This window comes from Microtus oregoni, unplaced genomic scaffold (genome assembly GCF_018167655.1).
Source record: "Microtus oregoni isolate MIOR12 unplaced genomic scaffold, Mior012 000046F_ref0000063, whole genome shotgun sequence".
In the NCBI taxonomy this organism is placed as follows: Eukaryota; Metazoa; Chordata; class Mammalia; order Rodentia; family Cricetidae; genus Microtus; species Microtus oregoni.
Window position 1 is genome coordinate 2,727,824 of NW_024543220.1, and position 25,034 is coordinate 2,752,857.

General features: G+C 38.0%; 2 protein-coding genes across 2 annotated transcripts; both read right to left on the bottom strand.

Moving 5' to 3' along the window:
• Positions 1-7,934: 7,934 nt before the first annotated feature.
• On the bottom strand, positions 7,935-13,040 carry LOC121435432 (cationic trypsin-3-like). The gene is made up of 5 exons (XM_041634749.1): positions 13,001-13,040; positions 11,005-11,167; positions 9,482-9,739; positions 8,834-8,966; positions 7,935-8,084 (listed from the first exon to the last, which is right to left on the bottom strand). Exons 1-5 carry the CDS (start codon positions 13,038-13,040, stop codon positions 7,935-7,937), a joined length of 744 nt encoding a protein of 247 aa, XP_041490683.1.
• Positions 13,041-17,260: 4,220 nt separating this feature from the next.
• LOC121435436 (trypsin V-A-like) lies at positions 17,261-22,825 on the bottom strand. Its single transcript, XM_041634751.1, has 6 exons — positions 22,789-22,825; positions 20,276-20,438; positions 18,863-19,102; positions 18,831-18,832; positions 17,933-18,078; positions 17,261-17,410 (listed from the first exon to the last, which is right to left on the bottom strand). Exons 1-6 carry the CDS (start codon positions 22,823-22,825, stop codon positions 17,261-17,263), a joined length of 738 nt encoding a protein of 245 aa, XP_041490685.1.
• Positions 22,826-25,034: the final 2,209 nt, after the last annotated feature.

Below are 25,034 nucleotides of genomic sequence, written 5' to 3' on the forward strand. Positions count from 1 at the left end.
ATTAGGTCTTCTTGGAAGTTCTGGTAGAATTCTGTATTGAAACCATCTGGTCCTGAGCTTGTTTTGGTAGGGAGGTCTTTGATAACAGATTCTAATTCTTCATGACTAATAGGTCTATTTAGATTGTTCACCTGGTCCTGATTTAACTTTGGTATATGGTACTTATCTAAAAAAAAGTCCATTTATTTTACATTTTCCAATTTTGTGGCATACAGACTTTTGAATTAAGATCTAATGATTCTCTGAATTTCCTCTGTGTCTGTGGTTATGTCCCCCTTTTCATTTCTGATTTTATTAATTTGCGTGTTCTCTCTCTGTCATTTGATTAGTTTGGATAGGGATTTATCAATCTTGTTGATTTTCTCCAAGAACCAGCTTTTGGTTTCATTGATTCTTTGGATTGTTTTCTGTGTTTCTAATTTGTTTGATTATTTCCAGTCTTCTACTCCTCCTAGATGAGTCTGCTTCTTTTTTTCTAGAGCTTTCAGGTGGGCTGTTAAGTCTCCAATGTGTGCTTTCTTTGTTTTCTTTAAGTGAGCACTTAGTGCTATGAACTTTCCTCTTAACACTGCTTTCATAGTGTCCCAGAGGTTTGAGTGTGTTGTATCTTTATTTTCATTGAATTCAAGGAAGACTTTAATTTCTTTCTTTATTTCTCCCTTGACCCAGGTGTGGTTCAGTAGTTGACTGTTCAGTTTCCATGAGTTTGTAGGCTTTCTGGGAGTAGCATTGTTGTTGAATTCTAACTTTAATCCATGGTGATCCAGTAAGACACAGGTGGTTACTAATATTTTTCTGTAACTGTGGAAGTTTGCTTTGTGACTGAGTATGTGGCCAATTTTCAAGAAGGTTCCATGAGCTGCAGAGAAGACGATATATTCTTTCCTATTTGGGTGGAATGTTCTATAGATGTCTGTTAAGTCCATTTGATTCATTACCTCCATGAATTCTCTTATTTCTTCTCTGTTAGGTTTCTGTCTGATTGACCTGTCCATTGGAGAGAGAGGAGTGTTGAAGTCTCCTACTATTAGTGTGTGTGGTTTGATGATTGCCTTGAGTGCTAGTAATGTTTCTTTTACATAAGTGGGTGCTTTTATATTAGGGTCATAGATATTCAGGATTGAGACTTCATCCTGATGAATTGTTCCTGTTATGAGTATAAAATGTCCCTCTCCATCTCTTCTGATTGATTTTAGTTTGAAGTCAACTTTGTTAAAAATTAGTATGGCCACACTTGCCTGTTTCTTAGGTCCATTTGCTTGATAAACCTTTTCCCAACCCTTTACTCTGAGTAGATGTCTGTCTTTGTGGTTGAGGTGTGTTTCTTGTAAACAGCAGAATGTTGGATCCTGTTTTCGTATCCAATCGCTTAGCTTGTGCCTTTTTATAGGTGAGTTAAGTCCATTGACATTAAGTGATATTAATGACCAATGGTTGTTAACTCTGGCAATTTTTTTTTTTTGGTAGTAGAGTTATTTTGTTTCCCTTCTTCGAGTTGTGCTGGTGAAGGTTCACTAGATGTCTGAGTTATTGTGGGCATTGTTGGTATCCTTGGTTTGTGATTTTCCTTCTATTACTTTTTATAAGGCTGGATTTGTGGCTATGTATTGTTTAAATTTATTTTTATCCTGGTAATTTTTGTTTTCTCCACTTATAGTGAATGAAAGCTTGGCTGGGTATAGTAGTCTGGGCTTGCATCCCTGGTCTTTTAGTTTCTGCAGTACATCTATCCAGGACCTTCTGGCTTTCATGGTTTCCATAGAGAAGTCAGGTGTAAGTCTGATAGGTTTACTTTTATAAGTTACTTGACCTTTTTCCTTTGCAGCTCTTAATTTTCTTTCTTTATTCTGTATTTTTGTGTTTTGATTATTATATGGCGAGGGGATTTTTTTTTTTGATTCAGTCTATTTGGTGTTCTGTATGCTTCTTGAACCTTCATAAGAATATCTTTCTTTAGATTGGGAAAATTTTCTTCTATAATTTTATTAAATATATTTTCTGGACCGTTGAGCTGTACTTCTCCTTCTTCTACCCCTATTATTCTTAGGTTTGGTCTTTTTATTGTGTCCCAGATTTCCTGAATGCTTTCTGATAAGAATTTGTTGGCTTTGCTGTTTTCTTTGATGAGAGCATTTATTTTCTCTATGGTATCTTCAGAATCTGAGATTCTTTCTTCTCTCTCTTGTATTCTATTGATTATGCTTGTTTCTGTAGTCTCTGCTCGTTGACCTAGATTTTCCATATCTAGCTGGCCCTCGGTTTGTGTTTTTTTCCTTGCCTCCATTTCAGTTTTCAAGACTTGAACTATTTTCATTATCTGTTTGATTGTTTTTTCTTGGTTTCCTAGGATATCATTTACGGATTTACTCAATTCTTCAAACTTTTGTTATTCTTCTCATCCATTTCTTTAAGGGAGTTTTTCACTTCTTGTTTAAGGGCTTCTATAACTTTCATAAAGTCAATTTTTTCTACTTCTTCTTGATTTAGGTGTTCAAGTCCTCCTGTTGTCTGTTCACTGTGTTCTGGTGATTTCATGTTGTTTTTCATATTGTTGGAGGAATTCTTGCATTAGTGCCTGCCCATCTCTTCCTCCGAATGCTCCCCTATGAGTCTTCTTTTATAGGATTGGGTCTCCTTGCTGGCCAGAGAGCTTGCAAACAAAAGGCCCACCTTGCTGCAGGCAGGCTATTGAAACAATGGCACTCCTGCCTGCCGGATTGCACTCATGACTCGGTCCCAGCGTCCAAACAAGCTGAGCTGGGGGATGTTATGGGCCCAAAGAGGGGAGGCACAAGGTAGGGGATTTTTGGATGTAAGCTGGGTGGGGTAGGAAGAGAGAGGCAGTAGCCAGGGAGAATAGTCCCTGCAGGAAGACTAGGAAGTATGGGAGGATGAGGAACGTCTGTGCTGTCTCTGGGCTGCTGCCATGGGTCTGGAACTCATTCACCCCACTAATGTATCTTCTGATAGCGAGATCAGGTCTCCTTTCTGGCCAGGTAGCTCGAAAACAAAAGGCCTACCTTGCTTGCTGCAGGCAGGCTATTGAAACAAAAGGGACTCCCACCCGCCCGGTTGCACTCACCACTTGGTCCCAGTGCCCCTAACTCTACTTTTTTTAATTGAGAATTTTTTTAAATGTATATAATGAAATATGATCATATCCACCTCATTTCTACTCTCTCTAATTTCTCTCAACAAAACAAAGGTGGTTTATTGACAACTGAGGATATAATAATGAGATTAGTCATGATCACACATTTGGCAGCCTATTGATTTTACAGTTAATCTTCTTTAGCTTCATCTTAGGGGCAATAATAGTATTACATTTAAACTCAAAGATTATCTAGTCAAATATCAAGAATAATTAAGAAGTGTCAGACCATGGGTAACTGTCAGAACCTGCTCCAACAAAGTAAGCTGGGGTACCTGGAAGGGGGTTTGAGGTTGAGGAAATGGCAGATTGAGAGAATTTGAGACAGAAAACACAGGATAGAAGTAACATGACGGCCTGCTCATTGGAGTTTCTGTCCCACCCAGTCCCCCAGCCATTTAGTCCCAGAGAAAAATCACACATAGAGTCTGCATTAATTATAAACTGATTGGCCAATTAGCTCAGGCTTCTTATTAGCTCATATCACTTATATTAACCCATTATTATTATCTATGTTAGCCACATGGCTTGGTACCTTTCTCAGTGTGGAAGATCACATCTTGCTTCTTCGGTGGTCTGGGCAGAACTGGGAGGAATGGGCTTTCTTCTTCCCAGAATACTCCTGTTCTCATCACCCTGCCTCTACTTCCTGTCTGGTTGACCCACCTATACTTCCTTCCTGGCTAATCAGCATTTATTTAAAACATGATTGACAGAATACAGACAATTCTCCCATACCTGATATATTTGGAAGGTTTGTTAGTAAATACTGACCAGCCCAGAGTTTATTTCAGAACTTGCTTTTATACATATTAAAGACAGAAGGCAGAACAAAGAGCAGTAGAGTCAGTTAACTGCCTCCCTGCACTGTCCTCGGGAGGAAGCACAAGCAGGCAGGCTCATTACCTTTCATATGAGTTCTGCTGCAGCAAGCAGTCCCCTTTTCTATCTGGATGTGCCTTCGACTACCATTCACCAGCCTGTGTCTAGTGGATAATGTGTTATTTCTGATAGTCAAAAATGCTCTTTCCAATGGGCTTAATCAGAACATTCTCACATCTTTCAAGGATACTGAAGAAAGCAGAGAAGGGAAGCTTGACTCAAATGACTTGTAAGTCAGAATTGATCCAGATGGAAACCTGCTCCCATTAAATTATATAACCATCTTCCTGTATACTGTCTATACCGAGTCTCCTGTGGACAGTACCCTTGTGTTCCTCTGGCATGTGCATATTAAAATATTATCCCGGGATAAGATGGTACAAAAAAGAGGCCATTTGAGAAGTAATTACACTTAAGTAAGGTGGGGAATGTGGTCTTCCCATGATGGAGTGTTTCAAAGGAGGAAGGACAAGAGGTATCTCATTGGTAAGGACAAATCAGGACTCTAATCCTCCCAGACCTTCCATTGCCTTCAAAACTGTGTGATGTATGTACTTTTGAATCCCCTTGGGTCTGGTGTTTTGTGAACTGACTTATGCATTATTATTATTATTTTTATCTCATTACTAAGGTGGGCTATATTTTCTTGTTTATTTTATCTCATCACTAGGGTGGGCTATATTTTCTTGTTTAAATCTACTCCAGTTATTCAGTGTTATCTGTTCTCAGGCCCAATTCCTCATTATTTCTTTTCCATTGCGTCATTGCAGATAGCCACAGGAACCATGTGGTTTACTGTAGACCTTTCTCTACAGTAATGATTGGTGAGATAATGATGACTTAAGAGCCAATAAGAGAATAAGACGCACGAGTACGAGTGTGTGTGTGTGTGTGTGTGTGTGTGTGTGTGAGAGAGAGAGAGAGAGAGAGAGAGAGAGAGAGAGAGAGAGACCCATTCTCAGGCTGGACTCAAAGCACAGATAACCACCACTTTTGAAACTTAGATCTTAAATGTGTATGCACTCACCATTTAAAATTTTATCCTGGGTTCCAGGTTCCTGCCTATTCCCAAAAGAACACACAATCCAATTAAAAAAAAATGGAGTATAGACCTAAACAGAGAACTCTCAATAGAGGACTCTAAAATGTCTGAAAGACACTTAAGGAAACGTTCAACATCCTTAGTCATCAGAGAAATGCAAATCAAAACAACTCTGAGATTCCATCTTTCACCTGTAAGAATGGCCAAGATCAACAACACTGATGACAACTTATGCTGGAGAGGTTGTGGGGAAAAGGGAATACTTCTGCATTGCTGGTGGGAATGCAAGCTGGTACAATCCCTTTGGATGTCATTGTGGCAATTTCTCAGAAAATTAGGAAACAACCTTCCTCAAGACCCAGAAATACCACTTTTGGGTATATGTCCAAAGGATACTCAGTCGTGCTCAAGGACATGTGCTCAACTGTGTTCACAGCAGCATTGTTTGTTATAGCCCGAACCTGGAAACAACCTAAATGCCCCTTGACCGAAGAATGGGTAAGGAAAATGTGGTACATTTGCACAATGAAGTACTACACAGCAGAAAAAAATAACAACATCTTGAATTTTGCAGGAACATGGACGGAGCTAAAAAACATTATTTTGAGTAGGGTAACCCAGACACAGAAAGACAATTATCATATGTACTCACTCATAGGTGGTTTTTAAACATGAAGCAAAGAAAGCAAACCTACAAACCATAATCCCAGAGAACTTAGACAACAATGAGGACACTAAGAGAGACTTACATAGATCTAATCTACATGGGAAGTAGAAAAAGATAACATCTCCTGAGTAAATTGGTAGCATGGGGACCATAGAGAAGGGTTGAAGGGAATAGGGGAGGGGAGAGGCAAGGAGGAAAGTAGTGAAAAATGTAGAGCTCAATAAAAATCAATAAAAAAATAGTGTAGCCAAAGCAAAAAAAAAAATCCTTAGTTAATTTAGTGTGATGGAGGAAGGTCATTGGCTAATAAAGGAACTGCCTTGGCCCATTTTATTGGTTAGAGGATAGGTGGGAGGAGTAAACAGAACAGAATGCTGGGAGGAAGAGGAAGTGAGGTCAGACTCCACAGCTCTGCTCTCCGGAGCAGACGCCTGAGAGAGAGATGCCATGCCCCGCTCCCTGGCAGACACATGCCATGAAGGTCCGACCCAGGATGGACATTGGCTAGAATCTTCCCGGTAAGCGCACCTTGGGGTGCTACACACAGATGATTAGAAATGGGCTAAATTAATATGTGAGAATTAGCCTAGAAGAGAATGGGCCAAGCAGTGTTTAAATGAATACAGTTTGTGTGTTGTTATTTCAGAGCGTAAGCTAGCCAGGTTGCTGGGGTGCTGGGGATGCAGCCCCACTGCCCTTACTACTTCATTAGTGCACTATGTGGGCTCGTTTCCTGGGATGGGATTAGGGATAGATTATTGCCAGAGATCATGGCTACTCTAGAAGTATGATCATCAGATTTTCATTATTTGGATCAATATCTAAGATAATTTGAGAAATATTTGTGTTTGCTCATGATTTCTGAGGTCAACACTTAGGGCTACATTCCTTCTGGGTCATGTGAGGCAGAACATAATGGCGATGGGGGCATGTGGCAGAGGGCACTCACCTGCATGTGGACAGAAAGCAGTAGAAGGTAGGTGAGACTGGGGACCATGGAAATTTTTACAAAGCTATACCTTCAGTGCTGTTGTATTTCCTCCAGTTAGGACTTAGTCCCTGGAAATTACACAAAACATCTAATATAGAAGCCATGGAAATGCTAATATACCTTTGGAAAACACGATTTTGGAGAAAGGGGTACTGGTAGGAGAAGGTTAGAAAACAGAGGAAAACCTTGAAAAAAAGAAAAAGAAAATGGCAGCACCCTGTCACCAAAGGGGATGAGGACAGTCTGGGAGTCTGGGCTTTGTTCTGTCTTTATGGTGAACTATTTCAATTACTTTGGTCAACTGATTTTTTAACTTTGTATTTTGGTGTCATGTTCTGCATTTTATAACTCATGCTACATGGCAGGTGAAACTAAGTGTTCATTTTGGCAACGTTTCTCTGATATGTTGAGAAACTTATTTCAAAAAAATGCAGTGGGAGCAGTCCTCAGATTCATTTTTGCAGCAGCAATGTTTCATAGAGTCTCCCATATGTCATCGAACAGTGAGTTATTAGGCTAAATAAATGACAAAGACTCTTTCAAATTCCATAAAATTGTTCAACATTCTGTTCACCTTCTCATTTTTGTTGTTTTTTCCTTTTGACCTGTATTTATTCTTTGACAATTTTATACATGTATATGCTATTTTAATATTTCCCCTAATTTTTGAAATAAAATACTTATTTCTCTTTTCCTTCTCCTCCCTCCAGACCCTCCCATATACTCTTCATCCCTCTCCTTCAAGTTCATAGTTTCTCATTTTGCTAATTGTTATTGCATGCATATATGTATGCTTTATAGATATACATTCTTGAATATAAACTGTTTAGTCTGTATAATATCATTCTGAGTTTCCATCCCCATTATCTTCTTATTCTCCTATTCTGATGAAAACTTTCTTCAAAAAACAACAACAGCAAAAAGTTTGCTTATGTTGGTGTCTTTAAAAAAAACTCATTGAGTTTAACTATAGTTGGTGCTCTGCAAAGAAACCTACTGGAATCTGAGCAATTTATCAACAGCTGCATCACTGAAGAAAATGACACCCTTCTCTCAGCAAGTCTGAAGAGAAAGTTCATCATTACCAAACAAAGACAATATGTAGACAAATGTATGGCAGAATACAATGTTTTTATTTCCACACCCATTTCAGGCACACTAGGAAAGTGAAGTTGAGTATGAGTGGGTGGCTCGGGAGATATCAGTTGGCATCAATGGTCTGTTGAATCCAGTCCAGGTAGTTGCACACTTTGGTGTACACACCAGGTTTCCTATTCTCACCACAGCTAGTGCCCCAGGAGACAATACCTTGGAGCTCTTCATTGCAGACCACGGGGCCACCAGAATCATCCTGAAACAAAAGAAAAAGACAATCAATCATTCTTGTTGATACCCACAGGAGAGAATGAGGTTTGATGTGTTCATTCATTATCCTCAGGCTGTTTCTCAAGTCCTTCAACTGATACCCACTCTACTCCTGAAAATCCAGCACACAGCATCCTTACCATATTACTAGTACATTTATTATTTTTTAATGGTCCTGCTTCTTTCTACCACAGTCCTGTAGAAGCTATAGAAGGGGAAGACTGGAGAGATTTAAGACTGCCCCATCAGCTCTGCATTTCCACAAGAGTTCCCTACAATACATCTCAAAAAGTTGCTTATATGTATTGTCTGGACAATCTTAACACTGATTTTAACAATCATATCACTAACAGAAAACTGACAGTTTATCCTAAAGCTATTCCCCAACTTTTGGATTCAGCGTCAGAAAAAAATTATTTGACTTTTATTTTGGCGTGTATATGTGGGGTGTGTGTGCACGTGTTTGATTTTTTTTTGTAAGCACATGTGTATAGAGAAGGGCAAGCACTGTGTGAGCATTTTATGGAGGTCTGAAGTTGATATTGGCTTTCTCCCTTCACAGTTCTCCATTTTTATTTCTCAAGACAGAGTCTCTCATTGCACTTAAACTTGTTGATTCCTGGCACTCTACTGTTCAGCTTGCTCCATAGATCCCTTGTCTTTTGCATTTTATCTGGAGAGATATATTGGCAGGGCTGAGACTGACTGACTGACAGAGGAGGGAAAGGAACATACCTCACAACTATCCTTTTCTTCTTCTAGGAAGCCAACACAAAACATGTTTCTTGTGATCTTATGTGGATAGGCACTGTGGCAAACAGAGTCTGACAGGATGGAGACATTCAGACAAAGAAGATGTGAAGATAGGCTGTCTGTAGAGGGAAGAGCAAAAATGGAAAGATAACCATAGTGTCCCATGATATTTCTTTCCTGTCTGCCCTTCTCCCTCACAATACTTTCTGTTTCTTTCGATTTGGCTAGGCCTTGGAATTTGGGAGGATTGGTTTTTTTTTTCCTGGAAGATTTTCCAAATAGTTCTAACCAACAAGTTTTTTCTTTGACACAAATGTGAGTGGTGACAGATCTGAAGTCCAGAGACATTTTTTTAAAGCTGCCTTCTCCAGGCTGACCTGAATCTTGTAATGTTATATATACATCCCAGAATTTAAGGCTATGATTATCACCAATCATACTTAAATTCATCGACATCTTTCTAATAATTAAATTTTGTTTTATACTTTGAATAATATATTCCAAGATTGCATGTGTTCAAAATTATCTTCAGGGAGACATACTTTAAATCCGAATTTGGACCAGGTGACTACCTTCATGCCTTCCATGTCTGGGGATGCTCATATTTGGGACCTATGTCTTAGGTAACACTTACATCCAATGCTAATTGTGTCACCCCAGCTGGGCACAAGGCAGTCAATTCCCACAGATGGACAGGATCTTGGCAGAGAGATAGTGGACACTTGCGAGTTGATGGTGGCTGGTGAGTTCAGTTTAATCAGCATGATGTCATTATCAGTAGTGTCATTGTTGTACTTGGGGTGAGAGATGATCTTGGCTGCATTAATGATTTGCTCACCACCCTCGACATCATGAAGGTTGAATTCTCCCAGACGGACCTGTAGTTGGCTATATTTATAAGGATTAACAGTTTTCTAAGAATCCTTCTTGGAGTTCTTTCCCCTCCTCCAACTTTTAATTCTGAACATAAACACAAACACCATCTTATTCAAGAATTCAGCTCATTTCACTATAGGTAGCACTGGATAATCTTATCCTCATCATACTTCTTTCTTTTTATGTCACTGCTAGTGAAGAACTAGAGTTCACCATTGATGTGGGATTCCCCTCTGTATGCTGTGAATATGTTTTATTGCCCATTGGTTAATGAATAAAACTGTTTTGGTCAGTGGCTTAACAGAATAGAACAAGGCAGGAATTCCAAGCAGATAGAGGAGGAGTCAAGGAGATGCCATGTAGCTGCAGGAGCAGACAGATGCCCGGGAACTTTACCAGTAAACCACAAGCCTTGTGGTAAAATATAAAATAATAGAAATGGGTTGATTTAAGATATAAGAGCTAGCCAATAAGAAGCATGAGCTAATAGGCCAACCAGTGTTATAATAATACAGTTTCTGTGTAATTATTTTGGGTCTGGGCAGTTGGGAAACAAACTAGTAGCCTTCCATCAACACACTATCTCAGTAAAGTTCAAGGCAGAAATAGAGGAAAGTGCCCACTACAAAACAGTTGGAGGTGAAATGGGATTGGAGGTGATTGAATGGATTGAATGGAGAAGACTGAATATCAATCAAACTTAATATTTCTCTTCTGATTGCAATCACAAAGTTTAATCGGAAAGTGAGAAAGGAGTCAGGGACAGAAAATATTTAGAGCACAGAACAAATTCTCCTTTCTCATATTATAATAGAAATATTGTACATTTTATTACTCCATATGACATTTTTATAATCACAGTTAAGGTAATATTATTGAGATTATATATACATATATATTCATGTTTTTAAACTACTGCATTATTTAGAAAAACATTTGTAAAAATCCAAGGGCAATTATTACTACTAATACATCTAACTTCTGATTTTTCCCTTTTGAATCCATCAAGTAGGCTGAAAAAAGTGGCTCAGTAGGTAAGGGTGCTTGCTGTTAAGCCTGATGAACTAAGTTTTATTCCTGAGACCTTCATGGCAGAAGGAAAAAAACAACTCTCAAACTTGTTCACTGACCTCCACACGCGCCTCCCCCAAAGTAAATGATAAACATAAAAATCATTTTAGTCATTAAATATAAGTCTGCCTTTTTCTTGTTTATTCTTTTGTAGGGCTAAGGGAAAAATGACCTTAGGTTTGGGAGCGTGAATATTGGATACTTACGGCTTATAACAGTGAGCAGCAGTCAGGATCCACTGATCACTGATGAGAGAGCCCCCACACAAGTGGTAGCCAGCATTCAGGGATACCTGATAGGGGACAGAGTTGTCCTCACACATGTAGCCTCCGATAATCTCGTCGACACTATCATTAGCAGGGATATCAGCTGTTAGGGGAGAGGCAGAAACTCTGTCACGGAATTCCATTCATGAAATCAAGGCAAACTAACCACATACGAGGTGACCGCACTTATCACCATCAAATCAGGAAATGTGAGACTTCAGGCATGTAGCTGTTTGTTCTCTAGTTTGTATTTTATTTCAATGTAGATACTTTTGGAACTTATTATGTTGTGCCTTTTATATGAACCTTTTTATAGAAAGAAACATTTACCTTTAGGTATGTGTATTTCTATTTGATAATCCTTGTATTTTTGCATATACATTTTTACACACACATAAGGGCATTCACATTTAGCAGAGACCCAAAAAACAAATGACTTGCAACCACTATTTAGTATATAAATATCGTTTTAAATATAGAAGCAGACTCTGCATCCATACAAATAAATAAAACCCTATGCAGTAACTTGTTGGTTGTATATGTTTATGGTGATTATAGAAGTATTGGTGTACACTAGCTGTTTCTAGCAGGTAATAGAAACCACTTAAGAATATTCTTGCTCTGAAGAAAGAAATTGTTTCAAATTTTTATTTTTTCACCTTTTTTTTGGGGGGGGGGGTTAGCCTAAAATGTTTATTTGAGCATTTTACAAAAAATCATAGTATTCTCCCTGATCTTTCCTATTATCCTGGTTATTTCTTTACTGTTTATCACCTCATTTAACATTGAGAATTATGACCTGTATATTTGCTAAGATTTCATGTAGATATGAATGTCCTTAATTATAATACGTAGTTTTTGCTTTCTAATATTTAAAATTTTCATTTTTGAAGAGGAATCTCTAAGTTTGAAGACAGTTGTCCTAAATTGTACAAGTTCAATGTGGGGAAAAGTTAATACAAAGTTTTAGCAATAAAAATTTGGTAATGCTTACACTGAAATAGATAATTCACTATTCTTTCTCCCAATAAAATGACATGAGAAATGCCAAAAAGAATTAATTCATCAACAATTTTCTCAAAACACAGGCTAAGATTTTATCTGTGACATGTAAATTCTTTGCCATGTCAGGTCCCTTGTCCTTGGTAAGCACCCAGCTGTTCAGTCTTCAGTAAACTCAGACTCACATGGTCACAACCTCTGCAGTGAACACAGATTAATTTTAACAGTTAACTCCATGTTCTTAGAAATAAGGGCTAACACTTTTATGTGGACTATTGTATCCTTGTCTTCTCTATTTTAGAGAGTGTTGTGGTATTCCCCTCTGCATTCTGTGAATATGTTTTATTACCATTTGTTAATAAAGAAGCTGCTTTAGCCAATGTCAGGGCAGAATATAGGTAGGCAGTAAAACTAAAGTGAATGCAGAGAGAAAGAAGGTGGAGTCAGGCAGATGCCATGTAGCCACTGAAGGAGAAAGATGCCAGAACATTATCAGTAAGCCACAGCCTCATGGTGATACATAGATTAATAGAAATGGGTTAATTTAAGATATAAGAGCTAGCTGGGAATACACCTAAGCTATTGGTCAAACAATGTTGTAATTAATGTAGTTTCTGTGTGATTATTTGGGTCTGGGCAGCTGAAAAATGAAAGTGCAGTCTCCATGTACAAGAGAGTCTACCTGGATGGATGCTCAGTACACATTCTGCATCTCTATGTCTCATACACTGGACCCTTAGTCTCCTTTAACTCTTTTCTGATATAAACTTAGTCTTTTATAAACACAGATGGTACCTGCATACTAATTTCCTTACATACCAAATGTCTTGCTTTCAGGCATTTTATTCTTTAACCATTGTTTTTTTCTAAACACAAAGAACACAGTTATGTGAAGTATGTGTCTCTGCTGATGCTTTTCTTCTGAATGACTCACCAGTAGCTCCAATGAAAACCAGAAAGACGAAGGTCTTCATGGTTGCTCACTAGTTCTGCACTGGGCAATAGAATAAAGGCTTTTTTTCCACAGCTATTTATACCTCCAGATTTGTCATTGACCCCCAGGGCCATAGATGCCAGAAAATAGATTTCACTGTAAAGTGAAAAAAAAAAAAAAGAGAGATAGATTTCAGTTTGTGAATGATGAAAGGTAATGCAGGACCGCTTGTAAGTATGTCCCAATTTTCTAGAAGGACATAGAAATGGAAGTTGCAAACCTGGTGGGAGCTGGTCATTGCAAAAGGAAATAAGTTCTACTAAGTTCACAGTAGAAAGATGCATGTTTCTGAAACTGCTCCAGAACCCAGTGTCAACTGGCACCATCTTCCCAAATGGCACCCTACACACTGTTTGCCTGGGAAACCTGCCCTCAGATGACAGACAATCCCAATAAGGAATTCTTTAGATGATTAGATGTCAGATATATGCTTACCACGTGAAACCAGCAATCAAGACCGGTTGAAAGGTGTTGGTTATGCTGAGTTTGAGGACCTGGATTCCCTGTTCAGTGCCCCTAGTCTCAGTGAAGAGTCTCTAGGTAACAGGAGAATTCTAGTGGACGTTGCTAAGCAAACGCCTGGAATGGAGAGCTGTGAAATCAATATTCCACCAGACACAGACAAGAGTGCCAATCTACAAACAGTTTTGATGCTGCCCTGTCCATGAGAAGTGATCAATTTGGAGACCAGCAAGTCTCGAAACCCCTAAGATTCAGACCACGGTGGGTATGATGGGGTATAGCGATTGCCCGTGTCTGGATATGGATCCGTAGGATGACCGTGGGCAGCGGAGGCTACGACAGATGTAAAAATGACATACTTTCTTTTGTTTTTGCTTTTTTTTCCCCTCCTGTGTGACTTCTGTTTGAAATTTGTTTAAACAGACTCCATGATAGGCGATGGTAGGCATGTGGTTGCCGTAGGGGTGCCGTTGAAATGGGGACTAGAGAGAAAAGGGGACCTCTGATGATGAGTGTGACAGACAGGAGATACGTCTGGAGATCCAGCGATAGTGTCTTGTGGATTACAGGCATAAAGAGTTGTAAATTGTATCTCTATTTACCTTGGGTTTGAAACAATTTATATATCATAAAGCAAAACTCAGGGCATAGACCATTAGGTAAGAACTGCAAAATGGAAATAAAACAACCACTTAGGACGTTTCATGGAGGATTTTATTTTTAAAATTTATTTAATAAGCAGTAGAATCAGAAAAGCAAGTAAAATAGGTGGATAATGGCCACCTAGGTTTATTTAATGCCTCAGATTTTCAACGAAAAGTTCAGGAAGAGATAAATTTAAGAAGTATACACAGAATACATATTCACAAATTAAATCCTCTATATTTCAACTTTTTTAGTAACTTGAAGATACGGAACTATGTTAAATAATTAGATGATGTGATCTCATAATAGGAAAGCAAAAATGAAATACAAAGTAAGAGTTTAAACAAGCCATAAAAGATTAAAGCACTATGAAAGAACATGTATATTTATTATTAGTAGTATTATTATCATTATTTTAGGTATATTTATTTGTGCAGGGATAGTTCATTTGTGTTTTAATAGATAAAGCTTGCCTGAAGATTAGAGAGTAAAACCACCCCACTGGTCAGTTTTACAGGCAGAGGTAACACACACCTTTAATCCCAGTAGTCACACTAGTTTGCCATAGAAACCAGGCAATAGTGGTGCACGCTTTTAATCCCAGTCCTAGAGAGGAATATAAAATGAGAGGAAACAGCTCTCAGACACAGTCTCATTTTGAGATTCCTCAAGGCAGGGTCACCATTTCAGACTGAGGTAGAGGTAAGAGCCAGTGGTTGGCTGTTTTGCTTTTCTGACCTTCAGGTTGAACCCCGATATCTGTCTCTGGGTTTTTATTAATTGTCCTACATATATGTTTTTCCCTGTGTAAAGCTCCTTATGGAAGGGTGCCCATGGTGGTCAGAAGAGTGTATTAAATCTCCCGGGGCTGGAGGTGTGAGTGCTAGGACTTCAATGGTCTTGGCTGTGGAACTCCTCATCTACTTCCATCATTTACTGGATAAAGGTTCTATGATGACAGGGTAGTCACCAATCTTATTGCAGCAGATGGCCATTTCAGGCACCCTTTCACTATTTCTAGGAGTCTTGGCTGGGGTCATCCTTATGAATTTCCGGGGGTTTCCCTGCCAGCAGGTTTCTCATTAACCCTGAAATGGTTTCCCATAAAGAGTTCTCTTTCCTTACTCCCCTTCTCCGTTCTGACCCTAACCAGCCTTCTGCACCCAGTATGCCCAACCCATTCCCTCCAGTTCCCCTCCCCCAAGCCCCCTTCCCGTTCCCCCAGTTTACCCAGGAGATGTCTTCTATTTCCCCTTCCTGGGGAAATTCATGCATTCCTCTCTGAGTCCTCCTTCTTATCAAACCTCTCCAAGGCTGTGGATTTTAGGTTGGTTATCATATAATTTACTCCTAATATCTACTTAAGAGTGAGCACATGCTATGTTTGTCTTTCTAGGTTTGGGTTACCTCACCTGGATTTTTTTTTTCTAGTTCCATCCATTTGCCTGCAAATTTCATGAGGTCATTGTTTTTTTTATAACTGAGTTTATATATTTTTGAGATTTGCCCTCTGTCAAATGGAGGGTTGGTGAAGATCTTTTACCAATCTGTAGGCTACCATTTGTTTTATTGGTGGTATACTTTGCTTATATAAGTGCCTCAGTTTCAGGAGGGCCCAGTTATTAATTGTCAGTCTCAGTGTCTGTGCTACTGGTGTTCTATTCAGGAAGTAGCCTCCCAGGCCAATGTATTCAAGGCTAGTTTCACTTTCTCTTCTATTATGTTCAGTGTAAATAGATTTATATTGAGGTCTTTGATCTACTGGGCTTGGGTTATGTGCAGGGTGATAGATAAGAATCTATTTACATTCTTCTCCCTACTGACATCCACTTATGCCAATACTATTTGTTGAAGATGCTTTCTTTTTTCCTTTGTATAATTTTGACTTTTATTTTTTATTTTTTGACAAAAATGAGGTCTTCATAGGTGGATTAATGTCATGGTCTTCAATTCTATTCCATTGTTCTGTGCATCTGATTTTATGCCAATACCAAGCTGCTTTTTATTTTTGTTTTTCTATATGAAGTTGAGTATTGTTCTTTCAAAGTCTGTGAAGAACTGTGCTGGAATTTTGATGAGGATGATGTTGAACCTGCAGATTGCTTTTGGTAAGATTACTATTTTTACTGTGTTAATCCTATCTATCCATGAGCATGGGAGATCCTTCCATTTTCTGATATCTTCTTCAATTTCTTTCTTCAAAGACTTGAAATTCTTGTCAGACAGATCTTTCTCTTGTTTGATTAATATTACACAATTTGTTTTACATTATTTTTAGCTTTTGTTAAGGGTGTTATTTCTCTGATTTCATTCTCATCCTGTTTTTCATTTGAATATAGGAGGGACACTAATTTTTCTCTTAGTTACTCTTGTAACCCACCACATTGCTGACGGTGTTTATCAGCTGTAGGAGCACTGTAGTAGAATTTTGGGGGTCATTTATGTATGCTATCATATCATCTGCCAATAGTGGAAGTTTGACTTCTTCCTTTCCAATTTGAATCCCCTTAATCTCCTTTTGTTGTCTTATTGCTATAGCTAGAACTTTGAGTACTATAGTGAATAGATATACAGACAGTGGGCAGCTTTGTCTTGTTCCTGATTTCAGTGGAATCGCTTTGAGTTTCTCTTCATTCAATCTGACATTGACTGTTGGCTTCCTGCGTATTGCTTTTATTATTATTTATTTTTAAGTATGTTACCCATATTCCCAATCTCTCTAAGACCTTCATCATAAAGTGGTTTTGGATTTTATTAAAAGCTTTTTCAAAGTCTAATGAGATAATCATGTGTTTAGTTTTTCCTTTCAGTTTGTTTGTATGCTGGATTACAATGGCAGATTTTCATATGGTTACCCATTCCTGCATCTCTGGGATGAAGCCTACTTGATCATGGTGGATGATTGTTTTTGATGTGTTCTTGGATTCTATTTGTCAATATTTTATCGAGCACTTTTGTTCCACCTTTGCCAGACTTCTCACTTTAACATCAAGCTTCAAAAGGTTAAAGCAGAGAAAAAGGTTTTATTTCCACATAAATTGTAGAGACAGAAGGAAGGTCACCAGGGTGTGACACCTGAAAATAAAAAGGCACTTAGTTTTCAGAAATGGTTTGATGAATCCAGTTCAGGTAGTTGCAGACTTTGGTGTAGACACCAGGTTTCCCTTTCTGAGCACAGCCATCACCCCAGGAAACAACACCCTGGAGTTTTCCATTGCAGACCACAGGGCCACCAGAGTCCATCTGGGCAACAATGATAAGATATTTAAACTTGGTTATACACTGAGGAAGAATGGGATTCAAAATTTTCTTCCATGATCCTGGGATTAATTTTATAGGCTACTCATCCTCCACAAAACACTCACTATCCTTAAAAATCCAGTTTCCAATCTATTCAGTATCCCTGTTTACATTACTCTGTGCATTTTTGTGTCCTCCCCTCTTCTGAAATCATTGTATGGGAGGGTGCAGAATGTTGAGGGCTGTAGAGATCTAATATAACACCTAAGCTCTGTCTCTTTCTTAAGGACTTCATCCCACATTACAAGGCTGCTTGGGTTTACAAAGCATCAGCTCTTTGGCTTTTTACCCATCCCATAATAGTCATCATCACACTGCAAAGGAAAAACCAGCATATATTTTCTCAAAGTCTCTCTTCACCTCCCAGATTGAGAGCCAGGCACAGATTTACTATTTTGTTTCCTAGGAGAAACATGGTAGGTAAGGGAGGCAGACCACTGTGATAGAGATAGACAAGAATCTTACCTGGCAAGAATCTTTTCCGCCTTCCAGGAAGCCGAGACAGAACATGTTGCTAGTGATTCTGCCTGGGTAGGCCTTACGACAAACCGAGTCTGACAGGACAGGAGCATCCAGACACTGAAGAAGTGAAGGAATCTCAGCGGCAGATTCTGAGGGTGAAGTCGAATTATTTATACTGACTCAATATTTATTTCCTATTTTCTATTACTTTTCACGAGAGTGTCTTTCACTTGTTTTCAAAGCTTCTTCTGGTTCTAAGGGAACCAGGCATGAATATGATGTGCAAAAAACATGCATACATAAAACATAGAAAATAAAAACCTAAAAAAAATGTATAATGTAGAAAAGTTTTTTTTTTAGTTTGGTTTTCTAAATAGTTTTATCCATCAGTTTAACTCTTTCTCTGACTTTAATATCAGTGACCACTGCTCTCAAGTGCAGAGGCTTCAGTCAGCATGGAGTCTATTGGCCTCTGTTCCAGATACTTCCTCTATTTATAGTTTTTAACTCATCAGTTGGTGTGGGAGGTCCTTCTGTCCATGTATTGCATTTGTTAGTTAATGAATAAAGTAACTGTCTTGGTTTGTGATAGAGCAAAAGAACAGAGCAAGGCAGGGAAAACTAAACAGAATGCTGGGTAAAAGGAGGCCGAGTCAGGGAGAAGCCATGGAGCCACCACCAGAGATAGATGTGCTGAAGCTTTGCTTGTAGGCCACGACCTCGTGGTGATGCACAGATTAATGGAAATTGGTTAAATTAAAATGTAAGAGTTAGCCAATAAGAAAGTAGAGCTAATGGGCCAAGCAGAAATTTAAATAATACAGTGTCGGTATGATTATTTCTGTGTGTAATCATTATTATGGTCACTAAGGCACAATTCATTTCCAGTACTCACACTTACTACTTTATATATCACAGAGACACTTGCCTGACAGAAGGCCCCAGCCAGACACAAGGCATTCCATATCAGCTGAAGGACAGCATTCTGGCAGAGGGATAGTAGATACTTGAGAGTTTAGGGTGGCTGGTGATTTCAGCTTAATCAGCATGATGTCATTGTCAATAGTCCATTTACTATAATCAGGATGGGGGATGATCTTAGCTGCATCAATGAACTGCTCACCACCTTCAAGTTCATGAATGTTGTGTTCCCCAAGACGCACCTGTATTTTGCTGGATTTAAAGATTACAAGTTTTAGTGTCCTTGTTCAGCTCATGTTTAGGTAGTCGTGCTGGTGGGAATTTGTGGACATATTTCTGAACAAGGATGACACCAATAGAAAGGCTAAGGTACTGGGGAAAAGCCCTGAGGCCTCAACCCTACACACAAAACTTTAGGTAACTGCTACTGAGGGACAAGCCCATGAATTTGTTAACCAATATCAAATGATCAACCTTGAAAACATTATAGCAACATATTATGCATATAAATATAGAAAACATACAAGTAACTTTATAGAGACCAAGCAAGTTATATATACACACATATGTAAGAACAGTTAATGATAATAAGAGGTAATGAGTTTGAAAGAAACTAAGGAGGGGTATATGGGAGGAAGATGTGAAGGAAGAAAATGGAATGGAAGATTGTGCAATTATATACCATAGTATCAAAGAGAAGAAACAATTTAATAAGTTTAAGTATCCTACATGAATACTCTTTCCTTTCTCCAACACCCTCAATCATGAGCATAAACATAGGTTTTTATTTAAGCACTGAATCACTGAAGTAAGCACACACAACTAATCATGGCATGGGATACAGAATTCTTTAGTAAGAGTCACTGCTTGCAGAGACTTGTAGACCACCATCATTTTATAATTGGGAAGCATAGGAATAGAAACCAAGCATATCTTACAAAGTATTTCCATGTGGAAAGAATATTGGTAAATATTAACTGATACTCTCTACTTGTTAGAATCCCCAAGGCAACAGTAAGAGGAATAGAAATAAATATAGGGACCAGATCAAATTATTTGTCTTGTGGCACTGGAAGTATCATGTCCTTTTTTTTTAACATGGTGTGTAGTCTTATTCTGATTGATCTGTAATATTAGGCTTAGATTGGTTAACTCTCCTAAGGATCTATCATTAACCATCCTCCTCTCTCTTTTGCACTGTAATTTAGGAAGACAGCAATGAACTGTAAGGGTATACACCCATGTTACAGCTTTCATAATAAATGTTTCACAATAAGTTAATACTATACCTAATAAAACTGTGGGGTGACCAATGAGTCTCAGAGAATCTATCAAGCATAGATCTGTTTTTTGCTAAATTGAACTTGGTAGGCCTTTAGGATAAAGTGATTTTAGAGCATAAGGATGTGAATATTGGCTACTTACGGAGAATAACAGTGCGCAGCAGACAGCACCCACTGGTCAGTGATGAGAGATCCCCCACATATGTGAGATCCATCATTCAGTGACACTTGGTAGGGGACAGAATGCTTCTGACAAGTGTAGCCCCCAACAATCCTCTCATCATTCTCCTCAGTGAGGAAGGAAGCTGTGGGAGAAAAGCGAGGAGCTCTCTGTTACATGGCCCTATCATTATTTCATGCACCAAGAAGCCTTATTTCAGACTAAGGTCAAAAGGGATGACAATGCTCTCCAGTATCACACAGTCAAGGCATATCCATGTTATGGTTAACTTTTCTTGATGACTTGATTGGATTTGGAACCACCTGGAAAACATACCTCTGTGAGGTTATTGCTGTGGGGGTTTTACTGCAGAAGGAAGACTTACTCTAATCATGAGTGAGGTAGGGAGACTGAACCAAAGGGGGAGGGGAGAAAGCCTGATGAGCACCAGTGATATCTCTCTGCTTCCAGACTGTCAGTATCATAGAGCCCACTGCCTTACCCTCCCACCATGACCATTATGAATCATCTCCAGCACAGCTTTCCAAGGCTGACCATACCTTCTTCAACATGAGCCAAAACAATATTTCTTTCCTTATGTGGTTCCTGTCTGGTTGTTTCCCAGCAATGAGTAAAGTGGCTAAAATAACTGGGTTTATGTAATCTTTATGATTACTCATTTCTCTGCACCGTGAGCATGGACCCTACTTATATAGTGATGAATAAGAAAGTACTATTGAAATATATTCTTTGTTTGATTAATTTTTCATTATGGTATATACACAACTACATATTCCATTCATAAACACATACATTCATAAACACCTACCAATTTAGTCAGATCAGAGGCTCTTTAGAAAATAAATGTTCTATCACCACCGCTTACGATTTAACCATTTAAATCTGTCACCTCATCAATTTTCATGCAAATATGTAGAAAGATTTGCAATATGGGTTGGAGAGGTGGCTTAGTAGGCATAATTTGCTGTGCAGGCCTGGGACCTGAGTTCAGTTTTCTAGCATCCTCATGGAAGTCTAGCATAGTGACAGGCTGTATAGCCCCAGTCCTGGATTGGAGGGAGAGCAACTACAGACAGAGACATTAATTAGAACCCAGTGGTCAAACAGTTAGCTTAAAATAGAAACTATTAAGTTTAGTGAGAGACCTTGTCTCAAAAATGTAAGGTAGAGGATAAGAGAAAGATATACAAAGTTGATGTCTGACCTTCACATTCACAGATGAGTACACCAGCAGGTGGGCATACACACACACACACACACACACACACACACACACACACACCACCAACGGAAACCTTCCGGGAGTTTTCTGGGTGTATGTTTGTGGAAGTTGATTAAATGTTAAAATGGAAAATCTACCTAAATAAGTTAATAAAAAAAAACTCTTAAAAGCTATTGGAGAATATTCCATCCTACAGAAAAATGACAACTTTGACTTTGTATTTAATCAACTTCTTTCTTGGAGTTGAGAATTAATTACCATACCACTTGTCAATTTATGAGTTCTAGAATATGAGATCTAGACTAACATGTCTAGAGTGAGTTTCAGAACAGTATGATCAAACTACAGGTGAAATTTTTATCTCAATGAAACAAAACCCTCTTGTCTACAAACACAAGAACACAAGTGAAAGATAAAAGTCTATTTGAATCTATTTTTATTTTTATTATTGTCTGACTATCCTACGTCAAACAAGTTAGTCAGCATTTTCATATTTCCCCAATATCTATTGAGATTTCTTACAGCCTTACATGTGTTTTATTCAAAAAAATTTGTTCTATTATTCAATTCTTCAAATATTGTTAGGACAGAAACTTCTAGAAAAGTATAATGCTTTACATATAGAAAAGTATTAAATTTTAATAATACAATTTTAGTAGCATTAAAAATTAATTTAGTAGTATTAAAACACTCATTTTTATCACAGCTGCTTGACTTGTGAGTTTATATTAGAAAGTTTTTATTTAAAAAGTGTCTGAAAACACAGTCTGAGATTTTTATCAATGAGAATAAAATGTTTGCATCTGTTGGGATTTTCTGGGTAAATAACTACAGCTTCATGTTCAGGGGACTTAGGCTTTGGTGATCATGGTCCCATTAAGTAGTACAGATTACTTTCACTCTGAATTCTTAGAAGTCAATGGAAGTGTGTGTGTGTGTGTGTGTGTGTGTGTGTGTGTGTGTGTGTACTATACTTTCTCTTCAGTTCTAAATTTCTGGAATCTACATGGAAGTTCAAAACACCTTCTGATTCTTTATGAGACGACCTTTGAGAATCGGTTCTTGATACTATGAATTTCCACTATCAAGTGAGATTTAATCTCTAATAAGCATAGGCACTATACACTCATGCCTCTACTATTTGAATTTTTGTTGTCAGCCCTTATATTCAATGAACATTGTTGTTTTTCCCAGAACAAATTACAAACTTACAATTCTGACTTTTGTAGATTCATTAATTTAAAAGACTCACCAACAGTTCCTAGTAGAACAAAGAAGAAAATCTTCATGGCTGCTCACTGGGTCAGGACCAGGCAATAAGACGGATGTTTTTCTCCTGAGTACTTATACCTTCATGTCTGTCAACGACACTGTGGTCTCAGGTGCCAAAAAATGATTTCACTGGAAACTCACAAATCTAAATTTAGAATCCTATTCTGTGACAGGTGGAGCATAACTCAAGACTTAATTAACTTTACCCCAGAAAGCTGTGGGAATGGAAGTGGAAAAGCCACCTGGTTGGAACTAGTCTTCCTAAAAGGAAAATGTATTGGTATGAGGTCACACGTAACAGCTAAAACTTTCCAGATTCTTAACCAAATATGTTGATAACTGATTTGCTGACATTTGAACAATTTTCCAAGAAGTTATCATAACAATATAACTTGGTATATTGGCTGCTTTGATGTAGATAAGTTCTGACTTATCATGTGTGATTATTAATGAGACAGGTTGTTTTCCTGGCGAAAGTAATCATTTTATTATTTAAAATATAGTAGATTAAGAGAAAAAGCATAGTAATGATACCTAATTACTTTTCAATATTTTAAACCTTACAAAGTATAAGGGATGTAGAAATCCCACTTACATGGGGTTTCAATATCTGTAAAAGCAGTGACCCAGTTACCTTTAGATAAGAAAGAAAATCAATACATGGAAAATTCTAGAAATGAATAATTCTTTAATTTGAAATAACTTTTGCCTTGCATGGTGGCACATAATTTTAGTCTCTGAACCTGAAAGTCAGGGAGATTATGAGTTATCACAAGTTCAAGGCCAACTTATGCTTTGTAAAATTACCTAGTGGCAAAACAACATAATTACAATTAATTATAATATTGTGTTTATTTTATTAACAATTAGTGATTTTTTTACTTTGAATAACTATAAACTAAATTTTAATTTTTTATAGAAATAAATTAAAATCTTTGTGAGATTTTTACTATTTGCGTATCATGCATTTAGTGGAGATCCTGAAATGCTTTCTTTATGGGTACTGCTATTAGGGTGTTCTATGTTCTCTGTATAAGTCTAGTCTTCTTAAATGTCTATAAGGTACCTATTAAATTCATTGCTGAGAATAGTATTAGGACCAAAGTAGTAGGGTAATTTACAAATAGCACACAAGCACTGGTAGAATCAGTCTGTGTTCTTATCAGATTGATACAGAATTCTTTCGCTTCTCACCCCCCATCCTCTCCCCTCGTCTTCAGCCCTCTCCCATGGTCTCCATGCTCCCAATTTACTCAGGAGATCTTATCCCTTTCTACTTCCCATGTAGATTAGATCTAGGTATGTCTCTCTTAGTGTCCTCAATGTTGTCTGTGTTCTCAGAGATTGTGAATTGTAGGCTGTTATTTTTCTTTATGTCTAAAAACCACTTATGAGTGAGGACATATGATATTTGTCTTTCTGGGTCTGGGTTACCTTACTCAATATAATGTTTTTTTAGCTCCATCCATTTTGCCTACAAATTTCAAGATGTCATTATTTTTTTTTCTACAGTGTATTACTCCATTGTGTAAATGTACCACATGCTTTGTATCCATTTTTTGGTCAAGGAGCATTTAGGTTGTTTCCAGGTTCTGGTTATGACAAACAATGCTACTATGAACATAGTTGAGCACATGTCCTTGTGGCACGATTGAGCATCCTTTGGATATATACCCAAAAGTGGTATTGCTGGGTCTTGAGGAAGGTTGTTTCCTAATTTTCTGAGAAATCACCACACTGACATCCAAAGGGGTTGTACCAGTTTGCATTCCCAACAGCAATGCAGAAGTGTTCCCTTTACCCCACAACCTCTCCAGCATAAATTGTCATCAGTGTTTTTGATCTTGGCCATTCTTACAGATGTAAGATGGAATCTCTGAATTGTTTTTGATTTGCATTTCTTTGAAGACTAAGGATGTTGAGTATTTCCTTAAGTGTCTTTCAGCCATTTTAGATTCCTCTGTTGAGAGTTTCTCTTTAGGCCTGTACTCCATTTGTTTTTATTGGATTATTTGTTCTTTGGATGAACAATTTCTTGAGTTCTTTGTATATTTTGGAGATCAGATCTCTATCTTATGTTGGGTTGTTGAAGATCTTTTCCCATTGGTAGGTTGTCATTTTGTCTTGTTGACTGTGTCCTTTGCTTTATAGAAGCTTTTCGGTTTTAGGAGGTCCCATTTATTAATTGTTGCTCTCAGTGTCTATGCTACTGGGGTTATATGCAGA

Coding starts and splice junctions, on each gene's coding strand:
- LOC121435436 (XM_041634751.1), bottom strand. CDS start 22,825: ATGAAGATTTTCTTCTTTGTTCTACTAGGAACTGTTG. Junction 20,439..22,788: donor TGTTCTACTAGGAACTGTTG/GTGAGTCTTTTA, acceptor TTTCTCCCACAG/CTTCCTTCCTCACTGAGGAG. Junction 19,103..20,275: donor GCTGCGCACTGTTATTCTCC/GTAAGTAGCCAA, acceptor CTTTAAATCCAG/CAAAATACAGGTGCGTCTTG.
- LOC121435432 (XM_041634749.1), bottom strand. CDS start 13,040: ATGAAGACCTTCGTCTTTCTGGTTTTCATTGGAGCTACTG. Junction 8,967..9,481: donor ACAATTAGCATTGGATGTAA/GTGTTACCTAAG, acceptor CTCTACAGACAG/CCTATCTTCACATCTTCTTT. Junction 8,085..8,833: donor AAGAAAAGGATAGTTGTGAG/GTATGTTCCTTT, acceptor CTTTTGTTTCAG/GATGATTCTGGTGGCCCCGT.